Source organism: Chlorocebus sabaeus, chromosome 2 (assembly GCF_047675955.1).
Source record: "Chlorocebus sabaeus isolate Y175 chromosome 2, mChlSab1.0.hap1, whole genome shotgun sequence".
NCBI lineage: Eukaryota > Metazoa > Chordata > Mammalia > Primates > Cercopithecidae > Chlorocebus > Chlorocebus sabaeus.
In genome coordinates this window covers 14,263,550-14,287,216 of record NC_132905.1, presented here as the reverse complement: position 1 = coordinate 14,287,216, position 23,667 = coordinate 14,263,550, and the positions used below count along the sequence as shown (strand labels likewise).

Below are 23,667 nucleotides of genomic sequence, written 5' to 3'. Positions count from 1 at the left end.
TTTTGTATTTTTAGTAGAGATGGGGTTTCACCATGTTGGCCAGGCTGGTCTTGAACTCCTGACCTCAAGGGATCCACCTACCTCAGCCTCCCAAAGTGCTGGGATTATAGACTTGAGCTACCGCATCCGGCCGATTATAGGTAACTTTTAAAATCTTGCTGTTTGCATATATTTTCTATTTCTCTCATAAAGAATATTAATTCAACAATAAGGAACACACATGTTCTTTGACCAGAACTAGAGGAGCAGCGCATTGGATGGAGTGACGTGAAGGCCCCTAGGGAAACAGGTGAGGGTCCAAACTGATGCAGTCACCACGGGGAGGGTGGCGGCCCTTCCACCCACGATTCCTCTCCTAGCCCTGGGGCAAAGATTGGCAAATTACTGCCTGTGGCCCAAATCCAGCCTGCCTCCTGTGTCTGTACTACCTAAGAGCGAAAAATGGTGTTAACATTTTTTAAAGGTTGGGGGAAAAAACAGAAGAATAAGGCCAGGTGTGGTGGCTCACACCTGTAATCCCAACACTTTGGGACGCCAAGGCGGGAAGACTGCTTGAGCAGGAGTTTGAGACCAGCCTGGGCAACATAGGGAGACCCTGTCTCTATATGCAATTGAAAAAAACTAGCCGGCATGTTGGTGTACACCTGTGGTCCCAATTACTCAGAAGGCTGAGGCAGGAGGACCACCTGAACCCAGGAGGTCAAGGCTAAAGTGAACTATGATCGTGCTACTGCACTGTAGCCTGGGTGATAGAATGAGACTGTGTCTCAAGGGAAAAAAAAAAATCATAGATTCACAAGAAGTTGCAAAAAAAAAGTACAGAAAGGTCCCATGTACCCTTCACCCCATTACCCCCAGTGGTAACATCTTGCACAACTACAGAATAGTTTCACAACTAAGAAACTGGCATTGCCACAGTCCACAGATCTTGTTCTTCAAAGATCTTCAAAAAAAAAAAACTGTAAAACTTCACTAGTTTTACAGGCACTCACATGTGTATATTTAGTTCTATGTGATTTTATATTGTGTAGATTCGCATAACCACCATCACAGGGAAGCTTCTTTTTATAGAAGTATTCCAGCTGCCAAAGACGAAATCATTGAATTGGAATATCTCTATTTTGTAACTTCCAGTGAAATAATGGATCTAAGTGGGAAGTAACAGCCTTAATAGCTAATTCCCCAAAGGGAGAGAACTCGACATCATATGCCTCCGGATGAGAGAATATGCATCAAGTATTCTTACCACAGAGATCAAACCCAAATCCAAGCAAACCCCAAGAGCCAACTACCATGCAATGCATGCACACATTCAACACCCTTTCGTCATAAAAACACTCAACAAGCTAGGAATAGAGGGAAACTACCTCAACATAATACAGGCCATCTAGGATAACAGCTGACATCATACTCAATGGTGAATGACTGGAAGCTTATCCTCTAAGATCAGGAGCAAGGCAAGGATGCCTGCATTCACCACTTCAATTCGATGTAGTACTGGAAGTTCTAGCCAGAGCAATTAAGCAAGAAAAAGAAATAAAATATACCCCAGTTGGTAAGGAAGAAGTTAAATTTATCTCACAGATGACATGATCTTATATGTAGACAACCCTAAAGATTCCACAAGAAAAAAAACTGTTCAAACTAATAAATTCAGCAAAGTTGCAGGATACAAAGTCAACACACAAAAGTCAGCTGCATTTCTATAAACAATGAACAATCAGAAAAGGAAATTAAGAAAAAAATCCCATTTATAATAGCATCAAAAAGAATTAAATAGGAATAAATTTAACCAAGCAGCAAGAAAGACTTGTACACTGAACACTATAAAACATTGCTGAAAGAAATTTTAAAAGATACAAATAGGCCAGGCATGGTGTCTCATGCCTGTAATCCCAGCACTTTGGGAGGTCAACACAGCGGGATCACTTGAGGCCAGGAATTCAAGACCAGCCTGGGCAACACAGTGAAACCCTGTTTCTACCAAAAAAAAATTAAGAATTAGCCATGTATGGCACATGCCTGTGGTGCCAGTTACTTGGGAGGTTGAGGTGGGAGGATCTCTTGAGCCGAGAGTTCAAGGCTGCAATGAGCCATGATTGCACCACTGCACTCCAGCCTGGGTGATAGAGCAAGACCCTGTCTCAAAAAAAAAAAAAAAAAAAAAAAAAAATCTATACTGCTGAAAGTGGATCTACAGATTCAATGCAATCCCTATAAATGGCATTTTTTACAGAAATAGAAAAATAAAACCATCCTAAAACTCATATGGGATCTCAAGGGACCCTGAATAGCCAAAACAATCTTAAAAAAGAACAAAGTTGGAAGCCTTACACTTCATGATTTCAAAACATATTACAGAGCTACAGTAATCAAACTAGTGTGGTACTGGCATGAAAACAGGTATACACTCATAAACCAATGGAATGGAATAGACAGCCCAAAAATAAACCCTCACATATATGGTCAAATGATGTTCTACAAAAGTACTAAAACCACTCAGTGGGGAAAAGACGGTCTCTTCACCAGATAGTGCTGGGAAAACTGGACATTCATAAGGAAAGAATGAAGTTAGACCCCTACCCTATTCTGTATACAAAAATTACCTCAAAATAGATTAAAGACCTAAATGTATGACCCAAAACTATAAAGACAACTAAGGGGAAACTTCATGACATTGGATTTGGCAATTATATCTTAGATATTATACCAAAAGCATAGGCAGTAAAAGCAAAAATAGACAAATGGGATTACATCAAACTTTTTTTTTTTTTTTTTTTTTGAGACAGTCTCGCTCTGTTATCCAGGTTAGAGTGCAGTGGCGCAATCTTGGCTCACTGCAGTCTCTGCCTTCTGGGTTCAAGTGATTCCTCTGCCTCAGCCTCCTGAGTAGCTGGGATTACAGGGGTTTCACCATGCTGGCCAGGCTAGCCTCAAACTCCTGACCTCAGGTGATCTGCCAGCCTCAGCCTCCCAAACTGCTAAGATTACAGGTGTGAGTCAGCCGACTACATCAAACTTTTAAACTTTTGCACATCAAAAGAAACAACAGAATGAAAAAGATAACCTATGGAATGGGAGGAAATATTTGTAAATCATGTATCTGATAAGGGATCAATATCCAGACTATATAAAGAACTGTAAATAAAAAACAAAAAATTTACCCTAAAGTGGGCAAAGGGCTGGGCACAGTGGCTCATGCCTGTAGTCCCAGCACTTTAGGAGGCCGAGATAGGAGGATAATTTGAGCCCAGGAGTTTGAGACAAGCCTGGGCAACATAGAGAGATCCCGTCTCTATTTTTAAAATAACAAAAATTAAAAGTGAGCAAAGGACTTGAATAGACATTTCTCGAAAGAAGATATATAAATGGTCAAAAGGCATATGAAAAGATGCTCAACATCACTAATCATTAGAGAAATATGAATCAAAACAATAAGATACCATCTCACCCCATTAGGAAGGCTGCTATAAAAACAAACCCCAGAAAATAACAAGTGTTAGCAAAGATGTGGAGAAATGGGGACTCTTGTACTGTGGGTGGGAATATAAAATGGTACCGCTGACCCGGGCGTGGTGGCTCAAGCCTGTAATCCCAGCACTTTGGGGGGCTGAGGCAGGTGGATCACTTGAGTCCAGGAGTTTGAGACCAGCCTGTGTGTATATGATGAAACCCCTCTCTACTAAAAATACAAAAACATTAGCCAGGCACGGTCGCGTGCCTCTGTCATCCCAGCTACTGGGGAGACTGAGGTGGGAGGATCACCTGAGCCTGGGAGGCCGAGGCCGCAGTGAGCCAAGATCATGCCAACTGTATTTTAGCCTGAGTAATCGGAGTCAGACTCTCTCTCAAAAAAATAAAAAATATTAAGTTCAGGGGTACAATAAGAAAATTAATAAAAATAAAAATGATAAAATGGGTACAGCTGCTATGGAAACAGTATGGAGACTCCTCAAAACATTAAAAATAGAACGCCCTATAGTCCTGCAGTTCCACTTGAACCGCCGCCGCCTCCTCACACAGGACCTGAAATGTGTTGCCAGCGGAGATTCGCATGTCTGAAAACCTGGACCTGCTCGCATCCCTTAAGCTCACCGCTGCCTTAGTTCAGTGGTTTCCTCTTATCCCTCGTTTATGAAGCTGCAGCCTGGAATCATACCCAGAAGAAGTGTTTATTTTTCTGCTTTTGCACAGTATGTGCAAATAAACAGTAGGAAATTGGGGGTAAACAGAGAGAATAACTACCCCCAGTGCTAAAACAACGAGCAGGCTGAAATAAACATTTAGGCTCTGGCAAACTCTAAAGGACAAACAATCCAGTTTCCTCAACAAACACGTCACAAGAAAAAAGTCAGATGTGATGGTAATACTGTCTCAGCCTGTTCAGGCTTCAAAATACCATCGACTAGGTAGCTTTTATACAACAAAAATGTATTTCTCTTAGTTCTGAAGGCTGAGAAGTCCAAGATGAAGGCACTGGCAGATTCAGTGTCTGGCAAGGGCCCAATTCCTGGTTCACAGAGGGTCATCTTGCCGGGTCTTTTTGTGCTGGGAGAACTCCATTCTCTTCAGCCCTTGTAAGGGCACCCATCCCATTCATGAAGGCCCCATCCACATGACCTCATCACCTCCCAAAGTACCCTCCTAATACCAGCACACTAGGGGGATTAGGTTTCAATATTTTTTTTGGTGGGGGGGAGGGGGGACATATGCAGTCCGTAGCAGGTATCAGGTTTTAAAAACCCTTGTCTTTTAGATAAACACTGAAAAATTCACAAATGAGATAGATGTCTAGAATTTGCTTCAGAGGAGTTCAGGAGCAGGGAAGTGGATGGCCAGGGTAGAGACAAAACCAGATTGGCCTCAAGTTGGTAACTAACTGTTCAATTGCTGAAGCTTGGATTCATTATACTAGTTTCACTTTTTTGCTTTTGTTTTTCTCATTGTTGTTGTTGTTGTTGTTGTTGTTTGAGACAGGGTCTCACTCTGCTGCCCAGGCTGGAATGCAGTGCCACCATCACATCTCAGTGAAGCCTGGAACTTCTGGACTCAAGTGATCCTCCCACCTCAGCCTCCCAAGTAGCTGGGGACCAAAGGCATGTGCCACCATGCCCATCTAATTTTTTTTTAATGGGGTCTCACTATGTTGCCCAGATTAGGCTTCACGTCTTTTGTAAACAAAAAGGTTTTAAAAATAGACAAACTGGGGGGAAAGTGACTTAAGTGACATAACAGTTTATTTTTCATATAACAGACCTAGAGGCAGGCAGCATGGGCAGGCCCTGGGGGCAGCCTCCAGAGCATCAGGGCCAGCTGCTGTACCTGCTGCCCACCCTTTCCTCAATCGGCCCCCTCAGCTTCACAGAGCAGCTCCATCTCCAGCCATCACAGCCATTCCAGCCAGGAAGAGGGGCGGGGTGGGAAGGGCAAGCTCCCTTCCTTGAAGGCCATGCCCAGACACCACACAAACACCTCTCCATCCAGGGACCAGACAGTCATCCGACCACATGTGGCTGTAGGAAGGCTTTATTATAGCTGGCCACAGATTTGAAAACCAGGGCTTCTACTACCAAGGGGGAAGGGATGGAGACTGGGGTACAGTTTGGTGTCTGCCACAGCTCTCATCCCTGAGATTGGTAATCTGGCATCCCAGGTGCCACAGATTGGTCAGCAGAGCTAATACTGTCCAGCTGGTGGGCCCAATGAGGTTTAAATATGCTTGTCATTTACATGTGCAAATGAAGCAATCTGCTCTGAAGTCACTGCTCCCTTTGGATGCGGAGCGAGCGCCTGGCTTCCTTAGCGCTCCCAAGGTAGGTGTGCATCTCCAGGAAACTGCTAACCCCAACAGCGAGGGTGGCAATGCCGTTTCCTATGCTATAGCTCAAAGCAATCCAGCACCTGAGCCTGGTTTTGGCCCAAGGCCTGGGTATTTGTTCAGCCAGCGAATGAAATGGAGAAACCTGTTCAGTGTCTGCCCTGACAGCTGAGCTGCCTGGTGGGAGCCCACACAGCAGCATGGTCAGTGGGTGGCCACAGGCCTGCTGCTGCTGCCTTCACATTTCTGCCATGTATTTGGTTTTAAGTCAACCCTCACTTAAGAAAAAAACACTTTGATTTTTTTTTTTTCCGAGACGGAGTTTCACTCTTGTCACCGAGGCCGGAGTGCAATGGCACGATCTTGGCTCGTTGTAACCTCCGTCTCTCGGGTTCAGGCGATTCTCCTGCGTCAGCCTCCCGAGTAGCTGGGATTACAGGCACCCGCCACCACGCCCAGCTAATTTTTGTATTTTTAGTAGAGACGGGGTTTCATCATGTTGGCCAGGCAGGTCAACCTCCTGACCTCAGGTGATCCTCCCGCCTCAGCCTCTCAAAGTGCTGGGATTACAGGCGTGAGCCACTGCGCTCAGCCCTTAAATTTATTCTTAAAGCAAACCTATCACTGTTATAATGGAAAAGTAGTATGGCCTGCCCTAGACAGAAAGTAACAAAACCTGGCTAAGAGCCTGCTACAGGCTGTGTCTGATGCCAGGTTTCTCTGTTAAAGACAAGGAAGCATCAAACTGACTCCCTCTCGAGAGTTAAATGGATGGAAAAAAATTTAAATGGAATTAACTTTTAAAAAACATTTTTCAGGCCGGGCGCAGTGGCTCACGCCTGTAATCCCAGCACTCTGAGAGGCCAAGGCGGGTGGATCACGAGGTCAGGAGTTTGAGACCAGCCTGATCAACATGGTGAAACCCCGTCTACTAAAAATACAAAAATTAGCTGGGCGTGGTGGCACATGCCTGTAATCCCAGCTACTTAGGAGGCTGAGGCAGGAGAAGTGCTTGAACCCAGGAGGCAGAGATTGCAGCGAGCCAAGATTGCGCCATAGCACTCCAGCCTGGGCAACAGAGCGAGACTCTGTCTCAAAATAAATAAATAAATAAATAAATAGATCTTCCAATGTTATTAATGCTTCTTTGTCTCTACTAACAAGCATTTCTCCTGGATGATGCAGTCCCCGCCTTGGAAAACATCTGAACTCTGTACCGCCATTTCCCCATATGCAAGATGGAGATCATAACAGTGCCTATTTAACAGGATGACTGAAACTAGTAAACAAGATCATGCACAGTCTCAGGATACAGATGCCTGGTGGAAGGATCACTTGAGCCTAGGAGATTGAGACCAGCCTGGGCAAGATAGTGAGACCCCACCTCTACAAAAAATTAAAATTAGCCAGACGTAGTGGTGCGCACCTGTAGCTGCTTGAGAGGCTGAGGTGGGAGGATCACTCAAGTCCAAGAGGTCCAGGCTACAGCTAGCCATGATCACACAACTGTACTCCAGACTGGGAAGTAACAGAGCAAGACCCCGTCTTAAATTAAAAAAAAAAAAAAAAAAAAAAAAGGGCCAGGCGCAGTGGATCACACCTGTAATCCCAGCACTTTAGGAGGCAGAGGTGGGCAGATCACGAGGTCAGGAGATGGAGACCATCCTGGCTAACATGGTGAAACCCCGTCCGTCTCTACTAAAAATAACAAAAAATTAGTCGGGCGTGGTGGCAGGTGCCTGTAGTCCCAGCTACTCGGGAGGCTGAGGCAGGAGAATGGCGTGAACCCAAGAGGCGGAGCTTGCAGTGAGCCGACATTGCGCCACTGTGCTCTAGCCTGGGTGACAGAGCGAGATTCTGTCTCAAAAAAAAAAAAGAAAAAAAAAAATCAAAACATTTTTTACAAAAAATTTAAAAAATAAAAAGTGCCAGGCTCACAGTATAGCACTCAAATGCTATTTGTCAGTTTCATGGAAGAGAAAATGTAAGTCTTGTCATTAAAAAACTAAATACCACTTGAGGAAAAATAAACTCCCAAGTAACCAAACTTCACAGAAGCGGGGACGGAGGACATAAGACCCCAAACACTTCATGTAACAACGGAAGACACTTTATTCTTTTTAATCATCTCTCAACATTTCAACTCTTGGTAGAAATCAAATGCAAAACACCTGCATTTTTAAATTAGCATGTATTTAACTACCTCAGTCACGGCAACCTCATCCAGTAAGATGCACACCAGGGAGCAGGGCTGTAGTATCTCCTATTCCAGTCTGTGACCACAGTGCGTCCGTGATGACAGGTACACTGGACTTTCCCTCCTACGATGTGTTAGTCACTCTTGCTTTCGTCCACTGGGTAAGTTACGTGGCATCACGGTTGGTTAAAAAGAGTTAGTTACTGTAATGCTGACGCAATCTGGAAATGGAAAACTAGAAAACTAGGGCTCTCAGGAGCGGGCCAGCCAGTGCCGATTCTGAAAGGTGAAAAGGAAGAACATCAAAGATGAATACCCCGCTAGGCTGGTCTTAGTAATAAAGTTGGTTGAAATTCAGCTTAACATACACACTGTACATCTACATGTGATCTACCAGAGAGATATATATATATACATGTATATATTAAAAAAAAGAGCCATAGAAGATTTGGAAAACCTTAAAATCACTCAACTGAGTTGGAAGAACATCAGCAAATTCACAGTGGCCTCAGGATTCAGCCAGACTTAAACTTGCTCAAAAGCTGAATAACTTTCTCCCAGAAAAACCCACTGCATATAAATCCCTTAACATTGTGTACATCACAAACAGTTATGGCTAAAATATGTTAGTTCACAAGGAAGGGGCTTTATTTTCAATCTCTTGCCCCACTCCTGCTCTTGTACCCCCATGAGGAAACTCCGGGGGCTGGTAATTCACATGAGGAGCTGAAGGGGCCTTCAGGCTTGGAAGCGCTTAGGCTTAGCTGAGCATCTGAGGAGCCGTCTGTCTGATGGGCACATGCCGACTCCTGCCCACTTTTAGTGCAAAAAGATCGCAAATGTTGCAGATGAGTCCTGGAAACTGGTGAAGAGAAGAGGACTGAGATGGAGGGGCAGTAGGAATCCCAAATGAATCCTTCTGAAACGAGACTCAAGAAGTGTGAAGTGCAAGGTTCCTGCTCAGCAAGCTACAGGTCCGACAGGTGAGGTCCCTGAATTGTCACTAGGTTAGCAGTCTGCGGGCACACAGACCTCGACACCCGCACTCACCCCCTAAGTGCACACTGGAGGTAGGTGTATAGCTAGTTACTGCAGGGAAGACAGTGACTCTCCACCAGCTCAAGAGAAGGAGGCTTCGTGTTTGTTCCTCCCTGCCTCAAACTCTTCTCTCCCCTTGGGCCGTAGTGAGTGGAGGATACAATATGAATGGGCGCGAGGCCCTCCCTTGGAAGACTAAAGAACCCAGGGCATTTAATAAATAGCTACATAATTCATTTTTTTAACCACGTTGAAACACACAGCAAGTTGAATATTTATTTAAAAATAAATCTCAAAAATATCTATTGATAGTACAGTAAGGGGGCATGTGCAAACAACAGAAAGGGGGAAAGTCAGTCCTGCTGTGGGAAGCCCCCACATCAATGTTTGAGCAAAGTTCACGAAGGCCATGGGCTGACTGAGCTGTGGTGTACAAAATGACATTCAGCTAATACTGGACTTGGTTCACCTTTGACACCCGGAGAGGTGGGAAAGCCAGGGGTGGGAAGTCCAGCTGGGGATCCTTGCGTTTGGGAAGGGGGCGGCCAAGGGATGAGCCTTTGGGAGAGGCCCCGTGTGGCAGGAGGGCTCATTTCACAAGCCAACAGGCCTCTAGCTCGCCGCTCCAGGTGGATGTCTGGTGGCCTGAAGGGCCCTTCCCAGTCCAAGTCGGCTTTGTAGTGGGAGGGGTAGGTGCGGTGAGGGTCCCAGAGATAGAAATCCTCTTTAAAGGAAACACAAAACAACAAAACCAAACCAAACCCAAAAAAAAGAACCAACTGAACAGGGAGTGGAGAGATCAGCAAAATGAATCTGAACGGAAGTGCCACCTTCTCCCTTGTCAGACAACAAAGCAGCCATTGGTTGAAACATCTGAGTCGCTAAGTGAACTCCCACGTGGACACAGTCAGCCCACGATCTCTGCCACCTACATGGTCAAGTGCAGGCCTCCGCCTCTGAGATCAATGCATTAGTACTTCTTCACCGTGAAACCCGAAAAGTTGGTGATGTAGCCCTTGGAGCTGGAAGGGGCGAGGCCGGTCTATCTGTACACGAGATGGGAGAGCTGGGTGGACTTGTAGTTCAGCTGGTTGTTGGGCATGAACTTGTGCAGCTCACTCTTTTTGTAGCAGGGGTCGTAATGGTAAGCGCTGAGGCAGGCGTCACATGAGACTTTTGAACACTGGGTGCAGGTGTTGGTGGCACCTGGGCGGTTGCAGAAGCCACAGCGGGAAGTGGGCGTGGAGGAGGGCTTCGATTTGGAGTGAAGGTGCGGGAGGCGGTCGAGGCCCTGAGTCTGGCCTGGGTACTTCTCCCGCAGAGATGCCCCGTGGGCCAGGCTGTCATGAGTGGAGGCCTTGCTGGGGAAGACGCTGGGCTTGGAAGCTGGAGGACAGGTGAGCAGGCTGTCACAGCGCTGGCAGAGGGAGGAGCTGCAGGACAGCCCACAGCTTTGGCACTTGGAGAGGGCGGACTCTTTGGCAGGGGGCGAGCGCTTGTGGTAGAGGGGGTGGGCGTCGTTTCTGACCAGCCACACATCCGGCCGCAGAGCATCCTGCCGACGGTAGGTGGCCCTGGGTTCGGAGTCTGTGTACAGATCCACGTCATCCTGAGTGGAGAAGTAGGTACCGCGCAGCAGGCCCGGGCCGTTGCTGGGGGAGGCAGGTGGAAGGGCATCCGGGCTGCCGTGGGGAGAGCTGGCCATGGTCAGCAGCGAAGGGGACGGGCGGATGATCTCGTCCTTGAGGTCATCCCCCACATCCGCTGCCACAGGCTCCTTCCGAAGACTCAATGAGGCCTTCAGTGGTGGCTTCCGGCTCTCCCAGTAGCTGTCATAGGCATCCACCGACCTCGAGGGCTTGGTCACGCGGGGCTTGTAGTAGTCCTTGGCCGCCCGCTCGCTGGCTGACTTCTGGAGTGCCACTCGTGACATGGAGGCCGTCAGGTGCTCCCGGCCCTCTGCCCGCCGCCGCAGGGCGTCTGAGCAGCCGCGCACGTCCTCCGCACTGCTCTTGCGCTCGCTCACGATGTCCAGCTCGGAGTAGCCCTTGTCCTTCACTTGTGAGTGGATTTCCAGCATCTGCTCACACTCGACTTTGGCCAGAAAGAGCTCGAAGGAGACCATCTTCACCTGGAGGGTCTCCACGAGCTCTCTGAGCTTGTATGCGGTGCCCAGCTCAGGTGCGTAGCCCATGCAGCTCAGGATGGCTCGGATGTCCTCTTCCAGTAATGTCGACTTGACATAATAAACAAAAGGGCCCGTGTAGGTCTAGAAGGAAGGGAGTAGAAAAGAGAGGTGGGGTTTTCTCTCAGAGACACAAGACAGACTATGTCAAAGCAAAGGATATCCAGCTCTGAAGCGGGGCGGCGGGGAAAGGGCAGGGCAGGGAAGGATCCTGACAGCCTTACCCTGCGGGAGGCAGAGGAGGCAGGGCTGGGACTTACTAAGCACTCAGGAGTTGTGCAAGGAAATGACCCAGCAGCTCCTTTTTTTTTTTTTTTTTTTTTGAGACGGAGTCTCACTCTGTCGCCCAGGCGGGAGTGCAGTGGCTCGATCTCGGCTCACTGCAAGCTCCACCTCCCGGCTTCAAGCAATTCTCCTGCCTCAGCCTCCTGAGTAGCTGGGATTACAGGTACCTGCCACCACACCCAGCTAATTTTTGTATTTTTTGTAGAGATGGGGTTTCACCATGTTGGTCACGCTGGTCTCCAACTCCTGACCTCATGATTCACCCGCCTTGGCCTCTCAAAGTGCTGCGATTACAGGCGTGAGCCACCAGCAGCAGCTCCTTTCTTAAACACAGGGAGCAAAACCTCTCGCTTCCTAGTGGGGCGCAAAGACTCGGCTCCATATGAAGAGGGAGCCTGGGTGAAGAAAGGGGCCGGATTATAGGCAGAATGCGGTGACAATCAGAACCTTCCTCTCTGGCATTTCCATGATGGGCTGAGTAACACGGCAGACTGAAGGGGCTGGCTAGGTGACAGCTCTCTGTGCCATCCCCTCTCTCGATTACTGCTCCTCCCATGGCAGAATGAAGAAGCCTGGCTAGGTGACAGCTCTCCTGTGCGTGGTCTGATTCAGGATCCCTCTCTCAATTCCCCCTCCTCCCCTACTATTACCACTTAGTCCAGAACACCCCTCAGCTTGCTGGGACCGCTGAGAAGCTTCCTAACTGCTCTCCCCACCCCTCTACAGCCTACTTCCCATACCACAGCCAGAATGACCCTCTTCAGATGCAAGCCAGATACCACACTGCCTCCTTCCCGCCTACTCTGAACAAATCCAAGCCTTGCCCTGAGCTACAAGACCCTGTATAACCTGGCTGCCCCTGCCTTCCCAGTCTCTCTGCTTAAGGTGTGGCAGCCAGGCCAGAAACAGTTCAGAGGTGATGCTGGAGAGATGGGGAAGGTGTGGAGCCCAGAAGGATCTGAGAGCAGAGGACGGATGGACTCAGACTGGCATAGCCTCTCAGGACGGACTGCCAGGGGCAGGAAGAGAGGAGGAGGGCCTGTATGGAGGCTGCTCCAGGACCTCACCTTGATGCTCCTGAATTCCTTCTTCCACGGGTAGAGGAAGAGGTTGATGCCCACTGTCTCCAGCATGCTGAAGGCACCGTGCAGAGCCCGCAGGCTGGAGGAGCTGAGCGAGCGCAGGGAGCTCTCCACCACCTCGTAGAACTGGATCAGCCGGAATCGATAAAAGGGATCCACCTTGTGCAGGCTGAGCAGGGTCGATGCTGCCACCCGCAGACACTCATCGCCGCCAGGCCGCTGCCTGCTGGTGGTGGTATCCACTTTGCCCTCATGGAACTGCACATACTTCCGAAATAAGTCATCCTTGAATTTTGTATCCATTGAACTGGGCTTCCCCATCCAATCGAGGGGGGCTACCTTATCTCCTCCATGGCTTCTGGATTAGAGGCAGGGACATCGCTAAAAGCAGGGACATGTTGCCGCCTGGACCAGCGGAGTGCTCTGGAAGGAGGGGAACAAGAAGCATGTCATTCCTCGAAACGGTCCGCGCTTCGGCTTCAGGCCGCTGAGGCAAAATGAACAGCAGAACTGGCCTAGGCTACCCCGGGCCCCAGCAGCACGTTACAGAGCAGGTACTACAAGCAGGGTTACCACAGAGGCCAGAGAGAGACGGACCTTGACTTTGCTGTGCTCGCAAATGAAAAATACGATTAATATTCCTGAAAGAGAAGTGTGGGTGAGTACAGAAAGGGCTCCTGTCCTGGTTTCACTAGGGAAGGGGGAGTTTAGGAAAGCTCTCTTGAGACAGCAACAGACCTGAAGGATGAGGAGTTTGCCAGGTCAAGAGGTCAGGGAAGGAGTTGCAGCAGAGGAAGGCCCTGAGCTAACACTACCAGAGGCTCCAGACACGTGACGAGCTTCACACACACTAACTCGCCTTTTTTTTTTTTTTTTTTTTGAGATGGAGTCTTGCTGTGTTGCCCAGGCTGGAGTGCAGTGGCGTGATCTCGACTCACCGCAACCTCCGCCTCCCAGGTTCAAGCGATTCTCCTGCCTCAGCCCCACAAGTGGCTGGGATTACAGGCACCTGCCAACACGCCTGGCTAAGTTTTGTATTTTTGTCAAGACGGGTTCACCATGTTGGTCAGGCTGGTCTCAAACTCCTGACCTCAAGTGATCCACTGGCCTCAGCCTCCCAAAGTGCCAGGATTACAGGCGTGAGCCCTCACACCTAGCCTCACTTTATCTTCTTAAACAATCCTAGGAGAGAGGCGCTACAGTTAGCCCCAGTGGACCCATGTGCAAACTGAGACACAGACATTAGAAACTGCTCAAGGTAGGCCAGGCACGGCGGCTCACACCTGTAATTCCTGAACTTTGGGAGGCTGAGAGGGGAGGATGGCTTGAGTCCAGGAGCTCGAGACCAGCCTGGGAAACATGGTAAAACCATATCACTACAAAAATACAAAAAAATTTTTAAGAAAAAGAAACTGCCCAAGGTTACAGAACTCTTAAGAGGCAGAGGAGCTGAGCTCAGAACCCAGGCAATCTGGCTCTAAAGTCCATGCCCTTACCCACCACACCCTGCTTTCCTGAGGCAGGAAGCCTGGCACAGGAACAGAACTGCAGCCAGTGAGGCCGAGGCCACGAGGGCAGGGGCGTGAGGAGAGGCAGCTGCCAGCATCAGCAGGACCCTCAGCCCCAAGACTGCAAGAGCACATTCAGAATTTGGTATTTTATACAAAGAGCCACGTGAAGCCACTGAAGAGTTTATAGCAAGGGGAGAGGGATATGGTCTTCTTTACAATTTTCAAAAGAGGCCACAGTGGCTGCCAGTCCCTGGAGTGCTGTTACCAGCCTTTGACAGCCTGCATCCCCTTTATCACAAGAGCACTTTGCAGCCCCCTGTTGGGAGAGGATAGAATGTTCTGAGCTGGGACACAGGCTTTATACAATCTTGTCATCTGCTTAGCCACTTGTTAGTAGAACAGGCACAGATCCAGCAATATTCTTGTCACCACAATGCTGGGAGCGAATCCAGATTAATGGAGGGACACTGCCAGGGCCAAGGAGACAACACGCGCAGGGTCATGGACATGGGGTCCAAGGCCAGGTACCTGCGAGCGAGGCCAGGGCTGCTTCTCCAGGTTACTTGGGCAAATTGCTCCACCTCCCTGGGTGGCGGTTTTCTCATCTGAAACAAGGGGTTAATAATAGCGCCTCTATCCAGAGCTGGCAAGAGGATTAAGCATGATGGGATACGAAGCTGCTCAGAGAGCCGGCTCCGGGAAGTCCTCGATGGCCGCTGCTGTTGTCTGAAGGTGCTGTAGCCCTAAGCGGCCAGGTCTTCTCTGAGTGGGGCAGATACCACTGACTGGGTGGTAGATGTGCATTTTCACATGCTCTGGTCCTGCTGCCCCTGCCCAGAAGCTCTGTGGGTACAGGACTGTGACCATCTTGCTCAGTAAGGTGAGCTGTGTGCTTCATAAATGTCTGCTGAGTGTGGGAGATGGCAAGGGACTGAGAGAAGTTGCAGCAGGACTGGGCCTGGCATGTGGGGGGCTCCTTTAGCAGACCTGTGTTCAGCCAGGAAGGTCCTACGAGCCTGGCAACTATCATGAGGTCAACAAAATCATCCTCATCTCCATGAGCCACTAGTCTGGCTCCTCCATGGTTTTTGTACCCAGGAGGAGACTCCTGGGGGTATTAATGGTGGGGTGAGAGGTAGGATGTGTAGCAAAACTAGGGACACAGAGAGGCCACTGTCTCCAACACACTGCACTGCTGAGGGAGCCCAGTGCTACAGCGACAAACAAGGCTGAGGAGCACAGGAGGCAAATACATCCACTTGGGGCCAGGCGCGGGGGCTCACGCCTGTAATCCCTGAACTTTGGAAGGCCAATGCAGGAGGATTGCTCGAGGCCAGGAGTTTGAGACCAGCCTGGGCAACATAGCAATACCCTGTCTTTACAAAAGAAAACAAAATGCACTTAGGATAAAATTATGCCTCATGAAGATTCTCATCATTCAGGCCTCAGTTCAAACATCAGCCCCTAGAGGTACCACCCTATTTCACCTTCCCAGTTCCGTATTGTCACACTCTCCTACGATAACCACAATCTGAAACTATCAACTTTATTCATTTACTAGCTTCCTCTCTTTGTCCACCCCCCACCCTCCCTGGTAAGCTGGCAAGCTGGTAAGCTCCTGGTAAGCTCCATAAAGGCAAAGACCATGTCTGTGTTGTTCACCACGATGCCTAACACAGAGCCTGCCTGTGCCTGATAAAGTAGGTGAAATGGATGCTGCAGCCGGGCATGGTGGCTCATGCCTGTAATCTCAGCACTTTGGGAGGCTGAGGCAGGTGGATTGCGAGACCAGCCTGGGCAACATGGTGAAACTCCGTCTCTACTAAAATTTTTTACAAAAATTAGCCAGGTGTGGCAGCATGCACCTGTAATCACAGCTACTCGGGAGGCTGAGGCAGGAGAATTGCTAGAACCCAGGAGGCAGAGGTTGCAGTGAGCCAAGATTGCCCCACTGCACTCCAGCCAGCCTGGGTAACAGAGCGAGACTCCATCTCTAAAAAAAAAAAAAAAAAAAAAAAAGAGAGAGAGAAAGAAAAAAAGAGAAATAGATGCATGGATGCTGTAAAGGATGTCTGCATTCATGATGCCACCACTTTAGTTTCTCATTGGTACCTCCCAAGAATCCTGGGAGAGCAAAGAAACAGGCTCAGAAAGACGGCATGAGGTACAACAAGTAGCTCAAGGTTAGCAGCAGATGGACCCAATTATCCAAGCCTGGCATTCTGACTTGGAACCTGTATTCCTCTCACCACCCCACGATTCCCATGTCCAACAAGCATTTCTGGAGCCCCCACCTTCTGCCTGAGCTGGACCCAGTGGGGGAATGGGGATGGGTGAGGAAGGTAGAGGACAGCAATGAAGGAGACACATCCTGCCTGCAAATCTAGCTGGAAGAGCATACCACCTAGTATCAAAGTATGTATGTGCTCTATGTTCATACGGTTCTGTCCATACAAAAATAAACAATTTAAAATGTATACTCCCTTAAAAAATAAAAATGTAGGCCAGGTGCAGTGGCTCATGCCTGTAATCCTAGCACTCTGGGAGGCCAAGATGGGTGGATCGCCTGAAGTCGGGATTTTGAGACCAGCCTAGGCAACATAGCAAAACCCCGTCTCTACTAAAAATACAAAAATTAGCTGGGCGTGGTGGCGAACGTCTGTAATCCCAGCTACTGAGGAAGCTGAGGCAGAATAATGGCATGAACCCGGGGGGGAGAAGCTGCAGTGACCTGAGATCGTGCCATTGCACTCCAGCCTGGACAACAGAGCAAAAACTCCATCTCTACATAAAGAAATGTATTTTGCAACACTGGAGAGGATAGTCACACATGCATTTACCATTCTTGACTTAGAGAAGCTGCAATCATGCCTCTGGCCCCAGGGTTTGTTTTCTGGTAGTCTGAGAACCATTCAAACACAGAGACATTAAGTTTCCGAATACTGCTGTAATTTTTTTCCAAGGAAGTCAGCCTTGAACTCAAAGAGACTGATTTTTTACAAAGTCAGCCAGTCTCAAGCTCGGCTCGGCGTATGCTGCTCTATAATCGCACCACAGTCCACACCCTTGTTTGTTGCTGAAAAACAATAAATAAAGCAAAGGGATCCAAACAGCCCAGCTGATGTTCAAAATCTGAACAACAAGGACAGGAAGTCCAAAATATCTAAAACAAATCTCAAAACAACCTGGGTAGGTGAGGGAAAAGGCGGAAGAAAGTAAAAGCTAAAAGATAATTAAGGGCAAGACATGCCTGGACAACATAGTTAGACTTCATCTCTACAAAAATAATAATAATAATAATAATTAGGTGGGTGTGGTGACATGCACCTATAGTCTTAGCTACTTGGGAGTCTGAGGTGGGGGGATCCACTGAGCCCAGGAGTTTGAGGCTGCAGTGAGCTATGATGGCACCACTGCACTCCAGCCTGGGTGACAGAGCAAGATTCTGTCTCAGTCAGTCAGTAAGGAAAGGAAAGAAAGAGACTAACAATTACTGAGGTCCTACTATGTGCTAAGTATTGGCCTTCCCACTTTACCTACATCATCCCATTTAATCCTCACAACTCTATAAGGAAAACAGGCTCTCCCATTAAAACAACCTGTCCAACAGAGTTTGAAAGGATCAGAGCTGGAATCTGAACTCTTGTTGGCAGGCCCTGATGCCTGGGCTTTCTCCAATTTATCTCACTCATTTATTGTTACATCAGTACCATTTACCAAGGGATTACTGTGTGGCAGCTATCTGCTAACTGCTCTATGAAAAACAATGAAATCCATAGGATAGATCCAAGGTTAAAGAGGAAACTGAGGCTCGGAGAGGCCGACTCACTTACCCTAAGTCATAAGGCTAGGAAGAAGTGGCTCTGAGCTCTGAACCTAGGTCTAACGCCAAAACTCCGACTCTTGCAAAGGCATCCTGCTGCATCTGCTGGACAGCTCTACTCCAAAGTGTTTGGCTAAGTTAGAATGCCTTATGGTGGCGCGAGCAGAGTTGAGTTACAAAAATTCCTGTAGTAGCAAAATTCCCATCTTCCCACACCGAATGGGGCTAGGAGAGCTAATCTCTATATGATGTAAGCTCAAGGGCCGAGGAAAGAGGCTGGCCAGAGACATCGGCCAGTGATGAAGCAGCTGACATCATCCCTGCTGAAAACATTTTCTGAGAATACAAGATGCCTTGTAGCTGGTCATAGCTGGTGTTTTTTCTGAGCACAGAGCCAGCAATTCATTCCCAGCACTCTGCAAGAACAACAAAATACGCTCTCTGCAAAAACATCGTGGTTACAGGAGACCGAGACAGCCCAACGACAGAAGCTGTTAATTTCTCCAAGCAACCCAAGGATTGGAACGCCAAGCCATGCCAGTCTGGTGGGAGAAAAAAAAAAAAAAAAAAACCCAAAAGACAAAAAAACAGCACTGTGAATATCCTAAACATAGAGACAGGCAGGTGCCCAGAGTCAACAGCTCCAGTCAGCACCTCCTGAACCCACAATCTAGGCACCCTCTTGAAAAGCAAGTCAATGGAAAGAGAGATACTGCAGTCAGGGAGGCAGTGGCTTCTTTAGTTATTTTCTAAACATCTAAGAGGAAAGCTGTATCTGTTTAGACTCCCACTGCATGGAAGTGAAGTGATTCCGAGTAGCAAAGCATTCGCTTGGCTTTACCTCAGCTGGCCCATTCAAGCAGAAATGTTCCCCAAGCAGTATTTGAAGGCGCCCCCTCTCTGCACAGGCAGAGCTATTTTGGTCTGTGCACTGCCCCTGTCCACAGGTTTACACATCTCTGGTCTAGCTCCATCAGCCTCCGAACAGCAGACAAGGAAGTCAGTTCAACCCCCTCCACCTCCCCACCCACACCAATGCACTCGTTCCAAGCAAGAGGCTCCGAGACACATCCAAGGCACCTTCCACGGGCTGTGAAACACCAGAAGGTCCCCACACTCCTACTAGATTCCAAAGAAATTCACACAGAGTCCTTCCAAACCTCTGAAAATAACCTCAGCGGTGCTGAAAGAAGCTTCCCTAGTGGCAGCTGCCTCTGAAGGAAGCTGTTTCCCTCCCTGCAGGGGACAGAAGCTGGCGGCTGCTAAGTCCCAGCTCGGTCATTCCTACAGCCTCGGGGGGCCACGTCAGTTGTGAAAAACAGCCCAGTCTCAAATTCTGGCCCTCCCCACGGGTTCGTGAATTGAATGAAGTAACAGGAACTATCACTTACTGGACGCCTGCTGTATGCCAGGGGCCCTGCATGATCTCTTTCCATCTCTACTCCAGCCCTAGCAACCAGGTTCAATCACACTTAAACAGGCAACTGAGGCTCTTAAGATGAAGTGACTTATCCAAGGTCACACAGTGAGTACAAACCCAGGTGTGCCGTCAGAGTCTGAACTAGGAAGCCCTGCGCAGTAACTGCCTTGTGGCGAAATCGGGGTGTCCTTCTGTTTGGCCAGTCGCCGAAGAGAGGGTGTTCCTCTTGAGCGGCCCTGAGCCACCCTCGGCGGGTTCCAGGAGCTTACAAGGCAGCTCCCAGGAGAATGGGGATCCTGAGAATAGACTGGGGGTCCCGGGAGCGCCGAAACAACGGGCCCACCTGTAGTCCTGCCTGCCGTGAGGGGACCCCGCTCACGGGCCAACCGAGCCCTGCCGGGGTCTGGCGCCCCCTCCACCTGGGGAAGCCCCGGAGACAGTTTCCGCTCGCGGCCGCCCGTCACTCACCCTGACACTGCCGCCGAGGGCTGCCCAACCGAGGGAAGCAAGCGGGAGGCGCGGCTGCCGCCGGAGCCGGGCCCCGCTGGGCTCTAGCCGCTCCGGCCGGCTGCAGGGGTACTGAGACCAGTACCCGCGGGCCAGCAGCGACCCGGAAACACTCGGCCCGGAAGTGAAGTCGCCAGGAGGCGGGTCCGAAGAGACGGTGGACGACGGCTGCGCGCTCGCTCCGGGAAGCGGTCGATGCCCGCGGCCGACGGAGACTACAAGCCAGAGGCCGAGAACAAAGCGGAAGGCCGAAGAACGAGGACGAAAGCGGCGGAACGGCAGTTTGGAGCCTAACGAGCCATCGTCGCGTCTGGGGCTGGGACCCGGAAGTAAACAGGCCGGACGTGACGGAAGCCACTCGGTTTAGGGATGGTGGCTGGCCGGGTTGTCATGGAAACCGCTCCGGAGCCGGGAGCTGCATTCATGACTCCACACAAGCAAGCAGGGGCTAACGGTCGGATCCCTCGCCCCCATTGTACGAACAGAAATACTGAGGCTCAAAGAGAGCCAGTGAGATGCTGAAATCACGCGTGATTGGAATCCAGCCTTGCTAGGGCTGTCGGTGTTACGGGCTGTGGGCGACGGTTAAGAGCGTGGGTCCCATTTTTAGCTTTGCCACTTACTAGCTGTGTCACCTTGGACAAGTTACCTAACCTCTCTGAATCTCAGCTTTATAACCTGTAAAATTAATAAAGCCAGGCGTGGTGGCACGCGACTGTACTCCCAGCTACTCGTGAGGCTGAGGCGGGAGGATCGCTTGATCCAAGGTGTTCGAGACCAACCTGGGCAACATAGCAAGGCCATGTATCTTAAAAAGAAAAAAAAAAAAAAAAAAGCCGGGCACGGCGGCTCACGCCTGTAATCCCAGCACTTTCAGATAAATTATATATATATATATAAAATCTGACATCCCCACCAGACCCTGAGCTTCTTATTCATCTATTTCCCCACAAGCTCTGCACATGTCTGATGAGGAGGCACACAATAGATGTTCATTGATTGTAGGATTCTCACTCTGAGTCTCGGTGACCCCAGCCAAAACCGGTGGGCCTTGTGTGATGAATCAGTGACTTAATACTGGGAAACATTTGGAGAACCAGCAATCTGCTGTCCAAACAGTAGCATTACTGTGTTTACCTGTCATTGCCTGAGCACCGCTCAAGGTCCCTGTGTTCTTTATCAGCTCATGTTTAAGCTCCTCTCTTCATTATCTGCAACGTGATGATGTTCACAGGAATTCCATCTGAGACAAACTGTTCCACCTTAAGTCTGCCTTTACAACAACTCAACACTCTGGTTTGGTAGCTCTTACAATATTGCATTTTCACGTGGGACTGCTAAAAAAAAAAAGTCCCCTCCAGCTCTGTGGGTCTGTGACAGCCAAAAGAGAAACAAAGATTTTGAAGAAGGGCTGTACCAGTAGGAAACCCTGGTCATCGAAACTTGGTGACATCTACTATCAGAAAAGACCCAAAGTCTCCAAAGAAAGTCACATTTCTCATCTTTTTTTTTTTTTTTTTTTTTTTTTTTTTTTTTTTTTTTAAGACGGAGTCTCGTTCTGTCACCCAGGCTGGAGTGCAATGGCACGATCCCAGCTCACTGCAAGCTCCAAGCTCCGCCTCTCGGGTTCACACTATTCTCCTGCCTCAGCCTCCGGAGTAGCTGGGACTACAGGGGCTCGCCGCAAGGCCTGGCTGATTTTTTGTATTTTCAGTAGAGACGGGGTTTCACCGTGTTACCCAGGATCGTCTGGATCTCCTGAACTCGTGATCCACCCGCCTTGGCCTCCCAAAGTGCTGGGATTACAGTTGTGAGCCATCGCGCCCAGCCTTTTTTTTTTTTTTTTTTTTTTTTTTTGAGACAGAGTCTTGCTCTGTAGCCACACTGGAGTGCAGTGGTGCAATCTTGGCTCACTGCAACCTCTACCTCCTGGGTTCAAGTGATTCTTCTGCCTCAGCCTCCCAAGTAGCTGGGATTACTGACAAGCACCACCACGCCCAGCTAATTTTTGTATTTTCAGTAGAGACGGGGTTTCACCATAGTGGCCAGGATGGTCTCAATCTCTTGACCCCATTATCCGCCCACCTTGGCCTCCCAAAGTGCTGGGATTACAGGCGTGAGCCACTGTGCTCGGCCATGTTTCTCATCTTTTATTTTTATTTATTTTTTTTTTGAGACGGAGTCTCGCTCTGTCGCCCAGGCTGGAGTGCAGTGGCCGGATCTCAGCTCACTGCAAGCTCCGCCTCCCGGGTTCACGCCATTCTCCTGCCTCAGCCTCCAGAGTAGCTGGGACTACAGGCGCCCGCCACCTCGCCCGGCTAGTTTTTTTGTAGTTTTAGTAGAGACGGGGTTTCACCGTGTTAGCCAGGATGGTCTCGATCTTCTGACCTCGTGATCCGCCCGTCTCGGCCTCCCAAAGTGCTGGGATTACAGGCTTGAGCCACCGCGCCCGGCCTTCTCATCTTTTAAACACAGTTGAAGGCTTGTGACTTCTCTACTTGGTGATGTAGAAATGACAGGAGCATCCTTTCCCAACTTTATTATATAATAATTAGCAGATTATATAAGGGTCACATGACAGTGATTAGGCACTTCTACTTCCGAAGAGCCAACAACACGAACAATCTACCTACCTCTTTCTATTTTTTAGTTTTTTTTTCCCATCACCAAAGTAATACATGATTCCAACAATACAGAGAAGTATAGAACAAAAAGCGAAAGAGAAAAGCTACCCCATGACCCAGCAACTGGATTTCTCAAAATCTACTAGAGAAACATACACATGTGCACAAAGAGACCTTTTGCATCATTGTTTCTAATGCAAAAGCAATAATGGGAAATACTTAAATCTCCATCACTGAGGTAATGGTATATCCATACTAACAAATACTGTGGATCGCTTAAAAAGGGTGATGCATGGCCAGGCAGTGGCTCACGCCTGTAATCCCAGCACTTTGGGAGGCCGAGGTGGGCGGAACACTAGGTCAGGAGATCGAGACGATCCTGGCTAACACGGTGAAACCCCCGTGTCTACTAAAAATGCAAAAAATTAGCCAGGTGTTGTGGTGCCTGTAGTCCCAGGCTGAGGCAGGAGAATGACATGAACCCCGGAGGCGGAGTTTGCAGTGAGCCGAGATTGTGCCACTGTACTCCAGCCTGGGCGAAAGAGCGAGACTCCGTCTCAAAAATAATAATAATAATAAAATAAAATAAATAATAAAAAAAAGGGTGATGCAAACCTACATAACTCTGCAGGACACACCGTGGAATAAAAACAGAGAGACATACTGTGAAATGGAAAACAAAACATCACCCAATACTTTATATTTTCTTTTTTTTTTTTTTTTTGAGACGGAGTCTCGCTCTGTCGCCCAGGTTGGAGTGCAGTAGCGCTATCTCTGTTGACTGTAAGCTCCGCCTCCCAGGTTCATGCCATTCTCCTGCCTCAGCCTCCCAAGTAACTGGTACTACAGATGCCTGCCACCATGCCCAGCTAATTTTTTGTATTTTTAGTAGAGATGGGGTTCACTGTGTTAGCCGGGATGGTCTTGATCTCCTGACCTCGTGAACCGCCTGCCTCGGCCTCCCAAAGTGCTGGGATTACAGGCATGAGCCACCGCACCTAGCCAATACTTTATATTTTCTAAGGGTATATATATAGTCAACTAGGGGCCAGGGCGATGACTCACACCTGTAATCCCAGCACTTTGGGAGGTTGTGGCAGGCGAATCACCTGAGGTCAGGAGTTCAAGACCAGCCTGGCCAACATGATGAAATCCTGTCTCTACTAAAAAAAAAAAA

The 23,667-nt window shown here is 48.9% G+C and overlaps 1 protein-coding gene across 2 annotated transcripts; it reads right to left on the bottom strand.

Moving 5' to 3' along the window:
- Positions 1-7,912: 7,912 nt before the first annotated feature.
- SPATA2 (spermatogenesis associated 2) lies at positions 7,913-20,157 on the bottom strand. 2 transcript variants are annotated; one of them, XM_008014374.3, is made up of 3 exons: positions 19,828-20,157; positions 12,591-13,028; positions 7,913-11,322 (listed from the first exon to the last, which is right to left on the bottom strand). In XM_008014374.3, the coding sequence occupies exons 2-3, from the start codon at positions 12,924-12,926 to the stop codon at positions 10,096-10,098; spliced, it is 1,563 nt and encodes a 520-aa protein (XP_008012565.1). In that variant the 5' UTR covers positions 12,927-13,028; positions 19,828-20,157; the 3' UTR covers positions 7,913-10,095. The 2 variants fall into 2 exon arrangements, with proteins under 2 accessions (XP_008012565.1, XP_037838575.1); XM_037982647.2 differs by lacking the exon at positions 19,828-20,157 and adding an exon at positions 17,950-18,325.
- Between the last annotated feature and the right edge of the window lie 3,510 nt (positions 20,158-23,667).

Coding starts and splice junctions, on each gene's coding strand:
- SPATA2 (XM_008014374.3), bottom strand. CDS start 12,926: ATGGGGAAGCCCAGTTCAATGGATACAAAATTCAAGGATGACTTATTT. Junction 11,323..12,590: donor AGGAATTCAGGAGCATCAAG/GTGAGGTCCTGG, acceptor CCTTCCTTCTAG/ACCTACACGGGCCCTTTTGT.